The 18,464-nt window shown below is 46.2% G+C and overlaps 1 protein-coding gene across 4 annotated transcripts in view; it reads left to right on the forward strand.

The window, feature by feature from the left end:
- The first annotated feature begins 5,067 nt into the window (after positions 1-5,067).
- The window catches only part of ZFP64 (ZFP64 zinc finger protein), a 96,808-nt gene continuing 83,411 nt past the window's right edge, over positions 5,068-18,464 (forward strand). For 3 of the 4 annotated variants that reach the window (XM_025399934.1, XM_025399932.1, XM_025399935.1), the window contains exons 1-2: positions 5,068-5,591; positions 10,192-10,431. In XM_025399934.1, coding sequence (XP_025255719.1) covers positions 5,546-5,591; positions 10,192-10,431 — 286 coding nt within the window. In that variant the 5' untranslated portion in view covers positions 5,068-5,545. The remainder of the gene's footprint in view (positions 5,592-10,191; positions 10,432-18,464) is intronic. The other variant, XM_025399933.1, reaches the window with a different exon arrangement.

The raw sequence follows: 18,464 nt of genomic DNA on the forward strand, positions 1-18,464 counted from the left end.
AACTAATGGTAGGAGCCAGGCGCAGTGGCTCATACCTGTAATCCCAGCACTTTGGGAGGCCGAGGCAGGCGAATCACGAGGTCAGGAGATTGAGACCATCCTGGCTAACACGGTGAAACCCCGTCTCTACTGAAAAAAAAAAAAAATGCAAAAAATTAGCCGGGCGTGGTGGCGGGCGCCTGTAGTCCCAGCCACTCAGGAGGCTGAGGCAGCAGAATGGTGTGACCCTAGGAGGCGGAGCTTGCAGTGAGCCGAGATCGCGCCACTGCACTCCAGCCTGGGCAACAGAGGGAGACTCTAACTCAAAAAAAAAAAAAAAGAAAAGAAAAGAAAATTTGAGAGAACAGACATTGGATACACAAACAGAGTTCTCTATCAGAGGTATAATACTAGGCCAGGCACAGTGGCTCACACCTGTAATTCCAACCCTGGGAGGCTGAGGCGGGTGGATCACTTGAGGTCAGGAGTTCAAGACCAGCCTAGGCAACATGGTGAAACCCCATCTCTACTAAAAACACAAAATTATTCAGGCTGGTGGCAGGCACCTGTAATCCTAGCTATGCAGGTGGCTGAGGCAGAAGAATCTCATGAACTCAGGAGGTAGAGGTTGCAGTGAGCTGAGATTTTACCACTGCACTCCAGCCTGCGTGACAGAGTGAGACTCCATCTCAAGAAAAAAAAAAAAAAAGAAGTATAATATTAATATTATGAGTACATATTGGTTTGAACCATATAAAATTATCATTTTTCAGTAAAAAATAAATATATCAGCAATTCATATGGTTCATTCTGTTACATTTCTACAGAAAAAAGCCTATAAAGAAATAGATATGCAGTGCATAAAGATATAAGTATTTATCTCTGGTTGGTGAGATCTCAGATAGCTGTGTATATTTCATGTGGAAATGAAAAACATGTAAACTGTAATTACATTTTTATAAAATATACGAATATGATTTATATGTGTGTATGCACACATACACACACACACAAAGACTTTTAGGAACATTCATCAATCAAAATGTTACTTCTGGGTAGTGAATTATAAGTGGGTTTTATTTTCTTATGTTTTCCTATATATTTTTTTTCAAATTCTAACCAACAATTTCTAATACTTTTGCAATAAGAAAAACAAGTATAGGGCCAGTGCAGTGGCTCACACCTGTAATTCCAGCACTTTGGGAGGCCAAGGTAGGCAGATCACTTGAGGCCAGGAGTTTGAGAACAGCCTGGTCAACATGGTGAAACCCTGTCTCTATCAAAAATACAAAGAAATTAGCTGGGCGTGATGGCACACACCTATAATCCTAGCTACTCAGGAGGCTGAGGTGGGAGGATCACTTGAACCTGGGAAGTGGAGGTTGCGGTGAGCCAAGATCGCACCATTGCACTCCAGCCTGGGTAACAGAGCAAGACTCTGTCTCTAAATAAATAAATAAATAAATAAATGGGAGTGTGTTGACCTTGATGTAGCTTATGTTGAAAAATAACATTTTAAAAAAGTATAAAAAGAAAAATAAGAAATGAAAATAGGACATTTTCAGACCAGAAAAAGACTGTTGCAGTGGTCAAGAAATTAGGGGCCTGGGCTCCTTCTAGCTCACTATTCTGCCATACTTAGAGTATCGCCTCATTCTCATAGTCCAAAATGGCAGCTGGAGCTCCAGCCATCATATCCTTATCCCAAGGAAGGAAAAGAGGAAGAGATAAAGAAGAAGGGACAAACAGCATATGCCAATGGTTATTTTAGGATATTTACAGTAATAGAGAAGGTTGGCTGGACGTAGTAGCAAAAGGTTAAAATGGAGCTCACAGAAACATGCATGAAATAATTTCACAACAAAAAATGAACTGAGGATGCCTGTGTGCCAGGCTCTGTTCTAGGCCTCAGAGGATACAAGGTAAATAAAACAGGCCAGGTCCATGCCCTCCTGGAGCTTACATGGTAGGGACACAGATAATAACCAAAAATCAATAAAAGATAAAAATAGCTAGGATTTATGCCGAGTTATATGAGTCAGGCACTATTCTAAGCACTTTACAGATATAGACTGGTTCCTCCTACAAAACAACTTAATGAACTAGGTGCTACTGCTATCTCCAAGCTACAGAAAACTGGGACACAGAGCAGTTGAATCTCCTACTCAAGGTTAAGCAACTAATTCTAGTTCAGCAACTCCAGGATTTGCATGGCAGTGGAATAGCCTGACTCCAGGACCTACACACTTAACCACCAAACCAGTAAGGCCCAGACTTACATCATGATAAGAATTACCTGGGGCACTTTTGAGATATTTGCAGATTACCAGGTCTTACCCCAGAAAATTCTGATGCAGTAAGCGTGGGTCGGGACTCAAGAATTCATTCCTCAGCGAGCCCTCCAGATGCTGCTTCTCTTCAGGCAAATGTGAGATGTATTGCTCTCAACAAAAGGAATCGTGACAATAGAAGTTAAAATGGTGACCTCTGCGGGATTGGATAGTGGGAAGAGTATTATTTTTATTTATTTGTTTGTTTGTTTATTTATTTATATTTTTTTGAGACAGTCTCGCTCTTGTCAGCCAGGCTGGAGTGCAGTGGCTCCATCTCGGCTCATTGCAACCTCCGCCTCCTGGGATCAAGAAATTTTCCTGCCTCAGCCTCTGGAGTAGCTGGGATTACAGGTATGCACCACCAAGCCTGGCTAATTTTTGTACTGTAGAGATGGGGTTTCGCTATATCGGTCAGGCTGGTCTCGAACTCCTGACCTCAGGTGATCTGCCTGCCTTGGCCTCCCAAAGTGCTGGGATTACAGATGTGAACCACCTTGCCCGGCTGGAATAGTATTATTGGCTGGGAAGGTGCATGAGGGAGCCGACCAGGGTTGGAAATGTCTGTCTTGGATGGGGGCTCCCCAGGTGTGCACATATGTAAACATTCATCAAGCAATGAAAAATAAATATTGCCATAAGCTGCGGTGCCCTCCTGGGTCATGTTAGCTAGATAGGTATCATGAAGGTGATGTGGTAGAGTCGCAGGGGGAGTGAATACTTTAGGTAAGACACAGGAAGGTCTCTCCGGGAAGGTGACATTTCATTTGATGCTGGATGACCTAAAACAGTCAGTCCTGCAAAGACCAGGAAGAGCAATCCAGGCAGAGGGAGGGCAGATGCAGAGTCCCTGGGTCGGGAAGGGCTGGGCTTGTTTAAACAACAGCAAGGAGCCTGGGGGAGCTGGCTTGGGCAATGCAGGGTGAGAGTGATGTGATCTGCAGTGGGACTGGCAGACCACAGCCAGTTACATCTAGCTCATTCCTGCTCCAGGGCTTTTGCTCCCACCAGTTCCTCAGGCTGGAATTGCTCCCACCTCATCCTCACATGGCTGCACCCTCCCCAGCTCCTCGTTCAGATATTACCTGCTCAGAAAGGACTACCATGACCACTTCTACGGCCACTATTACAGCCCCATTTTATGGTCTTTGGAGCCCTTTTCACTAGTAAAATATTGAGAACACATGGACACAGGGAGGGGAACATCACACACCGGGGCCTGTCGGGGAGTGGGGGGCAAGGGGAGGGAGAGCATTAGGACAAATACCTAATGCATATGGGGCTTAAAACCTGGGTGAGGGGTTGATAGTTGCAGCAAACCACCATGGCACATGTATACCTATGTAACAAACCTGCACATTCTGCATACGTATCCCAGAACTTAAGGTTTAAAAAACAGGAAGTACTATATATCTGCATCCTTCTATCTATCTATCTATCTATCTATCTATCTATCTATCCATCTATAATTACAGTACTGATTTGATTATTTCATGTTGACTGCCTCCCTGGCCTACCTCCAGTGGCTAGTCCAGTGCCTGGCACATCACAAACACTTGAGAACAAACAGCCGCTGCAGGCAGAAACTAAGCCTTAGAGGAAGCAGCAGGGGAAATCCCATTCTTATACAAGCCATATTTACCGAGAGCCTCCTATGTGTCAGGCACCAGCCAAGTCACTGGACTACATTAGTGAAGCAAAGAGATTTTTTTTAATCCCCATTTTTACAGGGACTTACTGAAAATAAGGGGGAGGAGAACAAAGATAATATACAATTAAATTCTATCTGTATGTGCAGATAGATATACATATTCATAGAGATACATATTATGTTCCATGTAGTACCTTTTAAGGACAAAGCAGGCCAGGCATGGTGGCTCACACCTGTAGTCCCAGCAATGTGGGAGGCTGATGCAGGGGGATGGCTTGAGGCCAGGAGTTCGAGACCAGCCTGGGCAACATCTCTACAAAAATAAAAATTAAAGTGAGCCAAGGTGGTGGCCCACGCCTGTTGGGAGGATTGCTTGAGCCCAGGACTTGGAGGCTGCAATGAGCTAGGATCCGACCACAGCACTCCAGCCTGAGAGAGCAAGACCCCCTCTCTAAAAAAAAGAAGAAAGAAGAGAAGAGAAGAGAAAAACAGGAAGGAGACAGGGAGTGGTTGGGTGGGGAGGAGGGAGCTGCAATATTTGAATGATAAGATTAGGCCAAGCCTGGTCTCCCTGAGTGTGAATTTGAATGCTGACCTTCAGAGGCAGGGCAGACTCTATGTGCAAATGCCTCGAGGCTGGAGAGGTCTGAGGCTTGGGAGGATAGGCAGAGACAATAGGGCTGACTCAGGAGCCCAGGGGAGAGAGTAGTAGTAAGACATGAGGGACAGAGCAGAGAGGGCAGTGTCCTCAGAGTGTGGCCGCCGACCAACACTAGGGACATCACCTGGGAACTTAGAAATGCTCGTTCTCAGGCCTCGCCCCAGACCTACAGAAGCAGAAACGCTCGGGTGGGCCCAGCAGCGTGTGTTCTAACAAGCTTTTCAGGCGACTGTGATGCACGATAAAGTTGGCAGCTCCTGGAGCAGAGGTCCCTTCGCGCTACGACCCCAGCTCATCGCGGTCCTCTCAGTCTCCCTAGCGGGGCAGGGGACCCGCCCAGCGCTTTGCTGATTTGCCTAGCACTGACGCCCAACCTGAGTTTCTCCGGAGCCCGCCGCGCCCCGCGCACCCACCCCGCAACGGCAGCCGCACGCGGGTCTCCCCGCAAACCACCCAGGCGTCCCCGGAGCAGCGCTGCTGCACTGCCGCGCTGGGGCCCGAAGCCTGGGGCTGCAGGTGCAAAAGGCGCCCCGAGCCGGGGAGGCCAATCGCGTCCGCGGAGAACGCAGAGTGCGGGCAGGGGCGCATCCCTCGCCACCCACGGTCTCCCAGGACGCCGGGACGCGCGTGGCCATCCAGCTCCCCGGGGACGTTGGGGGTCTCCGCGGGCCTGGGCCTCGGGATTCGCCCGCCGCTTCCCCGGGGAGCCGCTGCTGCAAAGCCAGGTTGGGGCTCCGGGCCCGGCCAGCGCCCTCTAGGCAGCGGAAGTGCAGCTTGCTTTACATCCGTCCTCCCCGCCTCGCAGAGTTGGGAGAAGGCAGGGTGGGGGGTGTGGAAAAATAAAAGGAAAAGTCCTTGCACCATGTAGATCAGCGTCCCACACTTTGGCATCCCGGCCGGCCGGGGATCTCTTAGTCTGCGGCCATGAACGCGAGCAGCGAGGGCGAGAGCTTCGCGGGCTCCGTGCAAAGTAAGTGCTTTTCCGGGCGCAGTGCGCGCTCCGGGGCCCAGTGCGCGCTCCGGGGCCCGGGCCCAAGCACGTTTGCGACGCAGCCAGCAGGCCCGGGGCCCCGAAATCGGGGTGACGGCTGGGAGCCGCGTCTCGGGGACCGCGGCGGGCGCGCGGTGCAGGGGGCGCCGGAATGGGCTTGGGGTGGGGGCGCACCCGACCTGGCGCAAGAAGCGGGGCGCCCTCCAGCCTTGCGAGACCCCTTGGAAGGGAACGGTGGGGGAGGGCACGCCGTTCAGACAATCGCCACCCCCTAAGGGCATTCCCGCCCCACCAGGCGGAGTTTGGGGCGGGCAGGAGAGAGGAAGGAATCTGGGGTAAATGGGGCAACACTGATGGGAAAACTTCTGCCTCAGTGGCTCAAAATTAGAGCCTGGAGATTGGGGGAGTCTCCAGGTCTCACGAGGTCCTGCCGGCTCATTGCAAAGCCTTTTCCACATTAAGGGTGGATCTGAATGGGAAACGGGGCCGTGATCGCTTTCTTTGGGTTTGGGGTTCAGTTTTTATTTAACCGATGAGGACATCAGCGTTTTTCAAGTCCCTGGTTTCTCCTGGTGCATTGTTTCCCAAAGTGTGGTCCAGAGACTGAGTGCAACCAGCCACCTGGGAGCGAGAGCGTGTATTTTAAAACAGCTTTCTGGGCCCCACCCATTCAATCTCGGGGGTGGGGCTGGGGATCCGCTGCCCTTCGTAGCTGCCTGGGCAACTCTGAAGCACACGAAGTTTGAGAACCTGTCTACCAGGGGTTTGCAGAAAACCTGGCACATATTAAGCTCCCAGCTTGTTAGCTGCTACTGTTAACGGTTTGGAAGACACTGGGTCCCAAACTTGGCGGGGTATTCCTTGCGTGACTGTGAAAAGCACAGATTTTCCTAAACACCATCCTCTTCACCCCACCCTGTTATGACTCAGTATCTCCTAGGTGGGGCTCAGATATGTCCATGTTTAAATAGTGTACCTCAGTAATAACCCCAGCAGGTAACATGCTGGGGGACTGGCGGGAAGGGGGGACTGTGCTGGTATGAGCACCATCCCATTTAATTCTCATAACAAGCCCGTGTTTTTTCTTGGAGAAATTAAAAACAAACAAGCAAACGAAAACCATGAATTAGAAACCTCTCTTCTCCCATTTTTCAGATGAGAAAACCCAAGCTTATAGTCACTATTGTTAAGTGACAATGTCAAGATTCTAACGAAGGTCTATGTCATTACTTTTGCACTTTGCACATACCAGTGACATTATTTGTTATTAAAATTATTCCGTTCTGGATGTCAGTCCTGTTCCATCATTAAGGAATCGTCAGCAATGCAAGCTACTTCATGTCTCACTTCCTTGTTTCCTTGTTAGTTCCATGGATATCTCAGTAGCTGCCAAGAAGAAAAGGTTTGGTTCCTTCCATCCATTGATTGCAAAGTGCTTAAGTGTATCTCTGCAAGATGGCTTATCACAGTGCTCGGCCCATTCTCCTTAGCAAGTGAACCAAATTGTATTTCTGAACAGAGATTTCTTGTCTTAGTTAGACCTAGGGAAAATTGGACATAATGTAAATATCTTAGAAATTTTCAGAAAATTTTGATGCATAATTTTAACCATATATGCACAAAGGTAGTCTTGTATCATTTAACTTGGGAAAAATTGGAAATTATGAAAATACCTTATTGTTGCTGAGAAGATTATGATGCATGGACACCATGGAATAATGTATTGCCATTAAATAATGATATATATGAAGAGATTTTAATGATATAGCACAATGTTTATGCAATATTTAGGAAAAAGGAGCCAGGCGGAGTGGCACTTTGGGAGGCCAAGGCAGGTGGATCACATGAGGTTGGGAGTTCGAGACCAGCCTGACCAACATGAAGAAACCCCGTCTCTACTAAAAATACAAAATTAGCCGGGTGTGGTGGCACATGCCTGTAATCCCAGATACTCTGGAGTCTGAGGTAGGAGAACCGCTTGAACTCAGGAGCGGAGGTTGCAGTGAGCCAAGATCGCACCCTTGCACTCCAGCCTGGGCAACAAGAGCAAAACTCCATCTCAAAAAAAGATTTAAAAAAATTAGGAAAAGGATTAGTTTTATACTATTATCTGAATATTTATAATACTATGATCTTATGCAACTTTTTTTTTTTTTTTTTNGGCATAAATAATTGCCAATCCGAGTAGCTATATTTGTTTTATTTATTTTTTTGAGACGGAGTCTCGCTGTGTCACCAGGCTGGAGTGCAGTGGCATGATCTTGGCTCACTGCAACCTCCACCTCCTGGGTTCAAGCGATTCTCCTGCCTCAGCCTCCTGAGTAGCTGGGATTACTGGCACATGCCATCACACCCAGCTAATTTTTGTATTTTTAGTAGAGACAGGGTTTCACCATGTTGGCCAGGATGGTCTTGATCTCTTGACCTTGAGATCCACCCACCTCGGCTTCCCAAAGTGCTGGGATTACAGGCGTGAGCCATCTTATGCAACTTTTAAGGGTAAAGAAAATGAATGGAAAAAAAAATTTTATGATATTCATGGCAGGCAGAGATGGAAATATTGAGTGATTTTCCCCTTCTTTTTAAGCTTCTTCTAAATTTTCTTACAAACATGAGTTATTTATTTATTTATTTATTTATTTTATGTGAGATGGAGTCTTGCTCTGTCGCCCAGGCTTGGAGTGCAGTGGCACAATCTCAGCTCACTGCAACCTCCGCCTCCCAGGTTCAAGCAATTCTCCTGCCTCAGCCTCCCTAGTAGCTGGGATTACAGGTGTGTGCCACCACACCCGGCTAATTTTTTTTTTTTTTTTTTTGTATATTTTTAGTAGAGATGGGGTTTCACCATGTTAACCAGGATGGTCTTGATCTCCTGACCTCATGATCCACCCGCTATGTCTTTATTGAACAAATATTTATATAGTACCTTCTAGTACAGTGCCAGTTACTATGCTTTGCAGGTATTAATATAGTATTAACTATTGATATGATTAGTATCAAGAAATAATGTCGGCCGGGCACGGTGGCTCATGCCTGTAATCCCAGCACTTTGGGAGGCCGAGGCAGGCAGATCACGAGGTCAGGAGATTGAGACCATCCTGGCTAACACGGTGAACCCCATCTCTACTAAAAATACAAAAAATTAGCTGGGCATGGTGGCGGGCACCTGTAGCCCCAGCTACTCGGGAGGCTAAGGCAGGAGAATGGCGTGAACCCAGGAGGCAGAGCTTGCAGTGAGCCGAGATGGCGCCACTGCACTCCAGCCTGGGCAACAGAGAGAGACTCCGTCTCAAAACAAAACAAAACAAAACAAATAATGTCCCTGCCAGTTAGGAATGAATTTTGGCTACAAGTAACAGAAACCCAAATTATACTGGTCTAATGAAATCTGGAATTGATTGATTGCAGTGTTGAATCAGGGGAATCAGTGAAATAAAGGGCAGAGCCCATAGGGGTTATATGTGAATCAGTGAAATAAAGGGCATTTTCCTCATAGTTACAAGATGGCTACAGAAGCCCCAGCATCACATTTGCATCCAAAGCCAGAAGAAAAGGGGCACAGTGCTAGCCACATCTCCTCCCTTTTTATCACGAACGCCAAACTCTTCCCAGAAACTCCTCCAGCTCTGTGCTGGAGAAGTTCACAAGTCTGTAGGGAACCAAGATTATTTAGACTAGTGGTTCTCATAGTATGTGTGTTGGGTGAGTATGTTTGAAATGTGCGGGAGGATCTCATAATTATCTTTCATAATTTTCTTTTAGTTAGGATAGAAGGTGGCTGCTGGTTCTGCAAAGTGCAGGACATCCCTGCATATCAAATAACTTTCTTGCAAACAACACGACTAGTGTCCCATGGGTAACAATGCAGCATGAACCATCACGTGGTTGGTTGCTATACATTATTTCTAATTTTCCCCAAGTTAAATAATACAAGAATACCTTTGTGCCTATATGGTTGGATAGAATTATGCATCACAATTTTCTGAAAATTGTTTTTTTTTGAAACAGAGTTTCACTCTTGTCCCCCAGGCGGGGGTGCAATGGTGGGATCTCAGCTTGCTGCAACCTCCGCCTGCTGGGTTCAAGTGATTCTTCTGCCACAGCCTCCTGAGTAGCTGGGATTATAGGCACGCACCACCATGCCCAGCTAATTTTTGTATTTTTAGTAGAGATGGGATTTCACCATGTTGGCCAGGCTGGTCTCGAACTCCTGACCTCAGGTGATTCGCCTGCCTCAGCCTCCCAAAGTGCCAGGATTGCAGGTGTGAGCCACCGCGCCCAGCCAATTTTCTGAAGATTTCTAAGGTATTTACATTATGTCCAATTTTCCCCAGGTTTAACTAAGGCAAGAAATCTCTGTGTGGAAATATGATACCTTGCTGCTAGGACACAATTAGGAGAAGTGGAAGGTGGAGTGGATACTGGGCCACAGTTGCAAGAAGTGGAAGGTGGAGTGGATACTGGACCACCACTCAGCCATGTCTGCCACCATGCCTTTTCTTCCTACTGTGAATCTGGTTTGCATTAGAATTCCAAGCTGTTTGGAATTAATCTGTTACTTTCCCTTTGTCCCATGGAGTTCCAGGTGGCACAACGGTGCTGGTGGAGCTGACTCCCGACATCCATATCTGCGGCATCTGCAAGCAGCAGTTTAACAACCTGGATGCCTTTGTAGCTCACAAGCAAAGTGGCTGCCAGCTGACGGGCACGTCCGCGGCAGCCCCCAGCACAGTCCAGTTTGTATCGGAGGAAACAGTGCCTGCCGCCCAGACTCAGACCACCACCAGAACCATCACATCGGAGACCCAGACAATCACAGGTACCGCTGCAGCATGGGGGAGTCTGCCAGAGTTGGCCTGGCTATGTCTCAAACACCTCCATGGAACTTGTTAAAAATATGGATTCCCAGAGCCCACCCCCTAGGGTTGCTGATTCATTATTTTTAACAAGCTCCACCGGGAAGCCAGCTGCCCAGCCAGGTTTGGGAGCTACTAGGTTAAAACGTTAAATGTTAGCAGTTTTAAATGTTGTCACATGTTATAAAAAACAGACCAAAAAAAAAAGATTTCTGAAACAAAAATCTGTATACTAAGGAAAAAAAAAAAATTAGCAGAAAATACATTGCAATAAAAAAAAGTGGTTGTTTTGGATGGTAGAAGTATGGCTACAATCCTTGAGTTTGCATTTACTTGTGTAAAGGGCCAAAAAGCCTGTTGTTGTTTTAAAAAAAATCTATAAACAGGCATTGGTATCTCCTCCCCCTTGTGCTGCTGATGAGGAAAACATCCCTGTTCTCTGTTGTGTACACTCACTCCACCAAAAATAAATTACAGATGGGTCAAAAATTTAAATGTGCATAAGAAAACCATAAAAGTCCTAGAGGAGATATACCCACAAACACATATACACACAGTTATACCTGTGTAATTTGTCTTAAGGGGCAGGAAGATAACTTTAAAATTATGAAGTAGCCTATTTATGGGATCGTACTGGGTCTTGTGGGGAAACAGAGAATGCATTCCTTAGCTAAAGGCATTTGATTCTAAAAAACGTACTAATATGCCTACCAAAGAAAGCAGGTTATGGACCACCCCCTCAAAGAAAAAGAATCACATATGTGATTGCAAATGAAGTTACAAGTTTTCTAAAGTAAAATGCAAAGTCTAAAGACAATCATCTTGGGGAAAAATTTGTGGCATATATAATTAAGGCCCAATATCCCTCTTATACAAAGAACTGCTAAAACCAGTAAAATATAAAAAGTGCAAAGTGGAGGCCAGGCGCAGTGGCTCACGCCTGTAATCCCAACACTTTGGGAGGCTGAGGCGGGCGGATCACCTGAGGTCAGTAGTTCTAGACCAGCCTGGCCAGCATGCTGAAACCCCGTCTCTACTAAAAATACAAAAATTAGCTGGGCGTGGTGGCAGTCGCCTGTAATCCCAGCTACTTGGGAGGCTGAGGCAGGAGAATCGCTTGAACCCGGGAGGTGGAGGTTGCAGTGAGCCGAGATCGTGCCTTTGCACTCCAGCCTGGGGGACAAGAGCGAGACTTCGTCTCAAAAAAAAAAAAAAAAAAAAGTGCAAAGTGAAAAGATCAGTGGATGATATACAGGGGACAACTGGCCATAAAGGGAGGTTTGGTCACCTTAGTAATTACAAAAATGCAAATCTAAACAAGGCTTGGGGAAGGACATTGATTTCATTTTCTGGGGATGTAAATTCTTATAACCTGGACAATTTTGTGATAGCTTTCAAATCTTAAATTTAAAATTTCTTAGTTTTAAAATGTACATAAAGACATTTATCCAATAAGCCTGCAGCTAGGTATTCATCCTATAAAACTTCATGAACAGGCTAGGCACGGTGGCTCACGCCTGTAATCCCAGCACTTTGGGATGCCAAGGTGGGTGGATCACCTGAGGTCAGGAGTTTGTGACCAGTCTGGCCAATATGGCAAAACACCTTCTCTACAAAAAATATGAAAACTAGCCCAGCATGGTGCCACATGCCCGTAATCCCAGCTACTCGGGAGGCTAAGGCAGGAGAATTGCTTGAACCTGGGAGGTGGAGGTTGCAGTGAGCTGAGATCATGCCACTGCACTCCAACCTGGGCAACAGAGTGAGAGTCTGTCTCAAGAAAACAAAAATTAAAAACTTCATAAACAAATGTACAAGGATATTCATTTACAGCATGTACTGTAGAGAAAGTGGAACCTTTGTATGTATACATCAAGAGAGAGTTAGAGATGGCCAGGTGCGGTGGCTCACACCTGTAATCCCAGCCCTTTATAAGGGCAAGGCTGGAGGATCACTTGAGGCCAGGCGTTCAAGACCAGTCTGGTCCACATAGCAAGACCCCACCTCTACATTAAATTTTAAAAATTAGTCAGGCACGATAGCAGGTACTTGTAGTCCTAGCTGCTCAGGAGGTTAAGGCAGGAGGATCGCTGGAGCCCAGGAGTTTGAGGCTGCAGTGAGTTATGATCGTACCACTGCACTCCAGCCTGGGTGACAAGGGAAACCCTGTTTCTTAAATAAAATAAAAATAAAAAGAGGGATTTAAAGAAACAAATAAATATCAAAGATTCCAACCATGGAATATGACTTAGCATTGGAAAGGAGGAGATTTAGATCTGTGTGTAGTCACAGAAAGATTCTCAAGGCATATATATATAAAAAAAAGGAAGCCTACATAGTATATGGTCTTTATTTCAGGGAAGTTTCTAGAACAGGGATGGGGCAGGTGATGTAAATGAGAGAAGTTGTCTTTGGGGGAGGTGTCAGAGAGTGGTGGGGACTGTGGTGAAGTGGAGAAATCACACATGCCTCATCCAAAAGTGCAGCTGTTCTTTAGATCCAGCCAGTTCGATATTTCAGTTTTTCAGAGAAGCTGAAAATGTGAAATTTTCCAAATATAAAACTTTGTTGCCAAACAATACATCTCTGAGCCTGACTGAGTCCATAAGGTTCTTCTAGCTTGTTCTCAGAGAATGTTTACCCAATAGTCTGGAACTGAAGAGTTAGGAGCACCAGAAGTCAGGGCCAGGCGCGGTGGCTCACGCCTGTAGTCCCAGCACTTTGGGAGACCAAGGCGGATCACTTGAGGTCAGGATTTCAAGACCAGCCTGGCCAACATGGTGAAACCTTATCTCTAGTAAAAATACAAAAATTGGCCAGGCATGGTGGCACACGCCTATAGTCCCTGTACTTTGGAGACCGAGGCACGAGAATCTCTTAAACCCAGGAGGCGGAGGCTGCAGTGATAGTGCCACTGCACTCCCCACTGGGCAACAGAGTGAGTGAGAGTCCATTTCAAAAAAAAAAAAAAAAGTCAGGAAACCAACTTTCCCCTTATGAGGTATCTACTGGGGTGATGTTTGAATTTTTTTGGCAATAAGCAAAGTTTTGTGGTTTTTTTTTTTTAATGCATCCAAAATAATGTTTCTGCTGAGTTTTTTAAACATTAGACATTTTGAAATACAATAAAACTGATCCCCTTACAAACCTTAACAAAAGAACACTGAGATCTTCCCACTGTCTCCTTCATTCCCATCTTAAAGGAAGTCACCAAGAAAAGGTGAATACCAGAAAACCCTTAAAGGTGGGCCTGGTAGGACCTAATTATTTTGCACCAGGATCAAGCAAAGCTACCTTTGGGGAAGGGACATGGCCAAGGTCCCATCAGAACTTCGGGACAGTCCTGGGACATGTGTTTTGCCCCTTATCCTAGTGGCCTTCTTCGTGAGGACAGTGTTTGCTTTCTTGTCCTCAAAAACCAAAATCCCGGTACCTCTCACATTGGTTGGGAGCCATATAAAAATGGATGCCCTGCCCTGTGGGAGGCTTCCAGGCCCATACTTTTTCCTTGGGGCCATTGCTTCTTTCTGGGCTCTGAGCCTTCGCTGATGCTTTTTCCTTTGCCTGAAATACCTTTCGCACGTTGGCCTGGCTGATGCCAAGTCAACCTCAAGACCTTAAGTTTCATGACAATCTTCACAAAAAAGGGTCTGCCTTCCTCTTGGGGACACTCCCCTCCCCTCTATATTGCAGCAGCCATGATGAACTCCTTTCTGTTTCTGGAATGAGCCACATTTCCTCCAGGCTCAGACCTTGCCTGTGTTGTTCCTTCTGCCTGGAACTGCCTTAATTCTTACATCAGAGCTGGGCTTAAGGGCATTTTCTCAAAGACCCCTTCCCTGCACCACTCACTCTTTTCCCAGATCAGGTCATGTCCCATATTTAAATGATTCATAGAGGAATGACTTTAAAGTCTATCTCCATCCCTGACCTGTAAGCCCTGCTCCTGTTCACCACTGGATCCCAACACCAAGGCACTTATTATTTGTTGGGTGTGAACAACTGCTCAAATCTCATATACATCAGTGAAGCTGACCTCACAACAAAATAACGGCTCCCATCGTTGTCCTCCTAGTTTTTTTGTTTGTTTGTTTTGTTTTTTGAGACAGAGTCTTGCTCTGTTGCTCAGGCTGGAGTGCAGTAGTACAATCATGGCTCACTGCAGCCTTGATCTCCTGTGCTCAAGCAGTCCTCCCACCTCAGCCTCCCAAGAAGCTGGGGCTACAGGCATGCACCACCACATCCAGCCAATTTTTAAATTATTGATAGGGTTTTGCTACGTTGCACAGGCTGGTCTTGAACTCCTGGGCTAAAACGATCCTCCCATCTTGGGCTCCCAAAGTGCTAGGATTACAGGCATGAGCCACTGCACCCAGCACTTCTATTTCTTTGTTCAAAGAAGTTTGCCCCCCTCTTAGCATTTCCACGGCCCTGCGATCATTGGATCTTGCCATGCCTGAGTTTTGTTGACTGCCCTGAATGCTCAGGCCAGTCCCGGAGTCCTGTGTGTGCCTGGCACACAGAGCCCTCCCCTGCACAGTGCTGAAGGGAGGACCAAGCTCAGAGACAGACTGTTGGACTTGCATCCCAATCCACCACCTAACAGCCGTAGGCTGTGGGCACATCATTTACTCTCCCTCTCACTTACCAGTCCCCATCTGTAAAAAGAGGTTATAATACCTAATCATCATTGGGTTATTGTGAGAATTCTGCGATAATCCACATAAAGGACCTGAGATAGAGAAATTGGGTTCATGAGCGATCGCTTTTATTAATTTTAGAGACTAATAAACAGGTGGCAAAAGGATGGTGAGATCTGCAGCGTACGTTGTCTCTGCCTGACTCAGCTGCTCCTCCTGATGGTTCCTGCCTCTGTGCCAACTAAACAAGCAGAATTCTGCTTTCTTTTCTTTTTTACACTTATTAGATTGGTTTTCTGGGTGCAGTTCCCCCTATTGTGCTTCAAGTTTCCATTGACTGGCAGTTCCCAGACCTGCCTATGGACCAAGATCCCCTGGGAGCTTGTTAAGGATACTGGTGCCCGGGCTCCACCTCCTGAATCTGAATGTCTGGAGCTGAGGCTCAGGTATCTGTATTTTTAACAAGCTCCTGGGAGATTCTGGGTCTCAGCCAGGTTAGACAGTTATTCACTGCTCAAAACCACAGTCCAACCCCCCAAATAGTGGATTTCTGCAGATATCCTCATCTGGACATTTTCCAGACTCGTTTGTCCTTGATTAAGCCAAACTGTTTCTCGCTCTTCTCCTATGTCTCCTCTGCCTGATAATACTTGGGTTTAAAGTAAAATTTATTATCTGCCTGCTAGCTTTGAAAGCTGCCCATTGTCTGGCATATGATTTAAGGATTTTCATATGGGAGCCGTAAAATTAGATGTGGATGCTGGTGGAAATACATCCCATGTGCATTTTCTAAGTCCATGGCTTCAAATCATGGGGCTTTGGAGTCAGGTCCCTGAGTTTGAATCCTGGCTGCATAAGGCCTTAGGAACCCCATGACCATGGCAAATTACATTACATTCATTTCAAAGTGAGGCTAAAAGTAAACAGAGAGGGCTGGGCGCGGTGGCTCACGCCTATAATCCCAACACTTTGGGAGGCTGAGGTGGGTGGATCACAAGGTCAGGAGTTCGAGACCAGCCTGGCCAATGTGGTGAAACCCCATCTCTACTAAAACTACAAAAATTAGTCGGGCATGGTGGTAGGTGCCTGTAATCCTAGCTACTCAGGAGGCTGAGGCAGGAGAATCGCTTGAACCCGGGAGGTAGAAGTTGCAGTGAGCAGAGATTGCGCCATTGCACTCCAGCCTGGGCGACAGAGCAAGAATCCATCTCAAATATAAATAAATAAATAAATAATAAAAAACAAAAATAAAAAAATAAGCAGAGAGGGAACAGGGTTTGGTAATGAAGAGTCTGGGGTCCTGAGACAGACTGCTTGGGTTCACATCCTGGCTGTACCACTTGCTAACCACGTGACCTTGGGCAGATTACTTACACCGTGTTTCCATTTCCACAATAGTAAAATGAAAGTGATGCTAGAACTCATCTCCGAGGGTTCAAGCCAGGCTTCAGTAGGCCTCAGTGGGCTTCAGTGGGTCCTACATGGAAGCCATTTTGAGCTGTCACTGTTAGCTCTCATTACCAAATCAGGAGGCTGTGAAAGTAAACAAAACAGCACGTGGATAATGTTAGCACAGAGCTCATGGCAAGCCCTCAGTCAATATTAATTGAATTGATCACTTGACCAAGAATGATTTTTTTTTTTTTTTTTTTTGGCCATTTCTGGCTAATTCTTACTCTTTAAGTCCCAGGTTAAAAGTCACCTCTACCTAGAAGCCAGCTCTGATTTCCCTTTTTCCCTACTCCCACAATTAGGTTTCTGTTTTCTCAGCTAGCATGTATCACAATTGTTAACTAATTAGTCTTTAATTAGAGAAGTGAATTCCGACGTGATTCCAAGGGCAGTCAGCGGTGGCGTTTGCAGCAGCAGATACTACCATAGAGAGGGAGAGGGCCTGTGGCCAACTAGCAGAGAAAGAGGACAGCAGCCCCTGACAGCTAGCAGCCATGATCAGCTGGGTCTTGGTATTGCTAGGAACTGGGCTGGCCCACAGGTAGGCCATGCTGTTCTACTGTTGAACATACACAGTTGTTCACAGTTTCACAAAACACCAACATCAGACCAGGCCACTCTGATCTTGGTGGGCAAGACGAAAATAAAACCACATCTGTCATCATGTGTGAGCCCAGACAAAATGGGAACACTGTCCAAGCCACAAAATACCAAACGTCCTCCTCCCCTCTGTCAATCTGAGTGACAGTTACCTCTTTGCCTATTAAAATTTGAGTCTTGCTCTATCTAGCCTTCTTTCCCTCTTGATAATATTTATTAAAATAACAAATCATAGAATTAGCCCCACTTGCTGGTGCCTCTGATGCAGGTTTTCTTGAACCTCCTCCAAAAGCATCTAACATGAGCCCAAACCTAAAATAAAATAAGTTCTTTCTAACACCTTCTAAGGTTTCCCTTATTGCAATGAGTAATAAACTTATTCAGCAACAGGGGTGTCTCTGTTGGTCTTTGGCCAGAGGACAATGACACAGGGAAGGCCCTGCCCGCCTAATTGATTTTGAAAGCCTAAAAAAAGAATCTGAAGGTTCAGTTTGGTCTGTGAGCCCCAAATTAGTGGCTCAATTTCTAGGTTACTAGACTGTAAATCTCCCTGCATGCAGAGACCTAATCAGTCTTATTTTCCCACAACCCAACACCAGGTCTGGCACATCATAGGCACTCAATAAAACAGCTATTGAATGAGGGCGGAAAAGGGCGGCTGTGAGGATTAAATGTGTTCATGTGTCTGAAGCACATGGTGTGTATGGCATGTGCCCCATCAATGAGGACTTGGTGACGGTGGCTTTTATTAATGTAGCGACTAATAAACAGGTGGTGAAAGGATGGTGAGATCTGCAGTTTTCATGCTCCTGATCGAAGACATACCAGAGACTGAACAGTTTACAAAAGAAAGAGGCTTATTGGACTCACAGTTCCACATGGCTGGGGAGGTCTCACAGTCATGGCAGAAGGTGAAAGACACGTCTTAAAGAGCAGCAGACAAGAGATAAGAGCTTGTGCACGGACACCCCCCTTTTTAAAACCATCAGCTCTCATAAGACTCATTCACTATCACAAGAACAGTGCAGGAAGACCCGCCCCCAAACTTCAGTCACTTCCCACTGGGTTCCTCCCATGACACGTGGGAATTGTAGGAGTTAAATTCAAGATGAGATTTGGGTGGGACACAGCCAAACTGTATCAGTGGCTTTAGGGCTGTTGTGTGGCAAATGATGGAACTCAGATAATGGAGATGCTTGCCATTGGAGAATTCCAAGCCCCTCGGGGAGGGGAAGAGGATTTAGTTGTAAGACATTGAAGTCCGGCTGTTTGTGACAAGTGCCGTCTTAAAGGTGCGAAGAATT

The sequence above is a fragment of the Theropithecus gelada genome, chromosome 10 (genome assembly GCF_003255815.1).
Source record: "Theropithecus gelada isolate Dixy chromosome 10, Tgel_1.0, whole genome shotgun sequence".
Classification (NCBI taxonomy): Eukaryota; Metazoa; Chordata; class Mammalia; order Primates; family Cercopithecidae; genus Theropithecus; species Theropithecus gelada.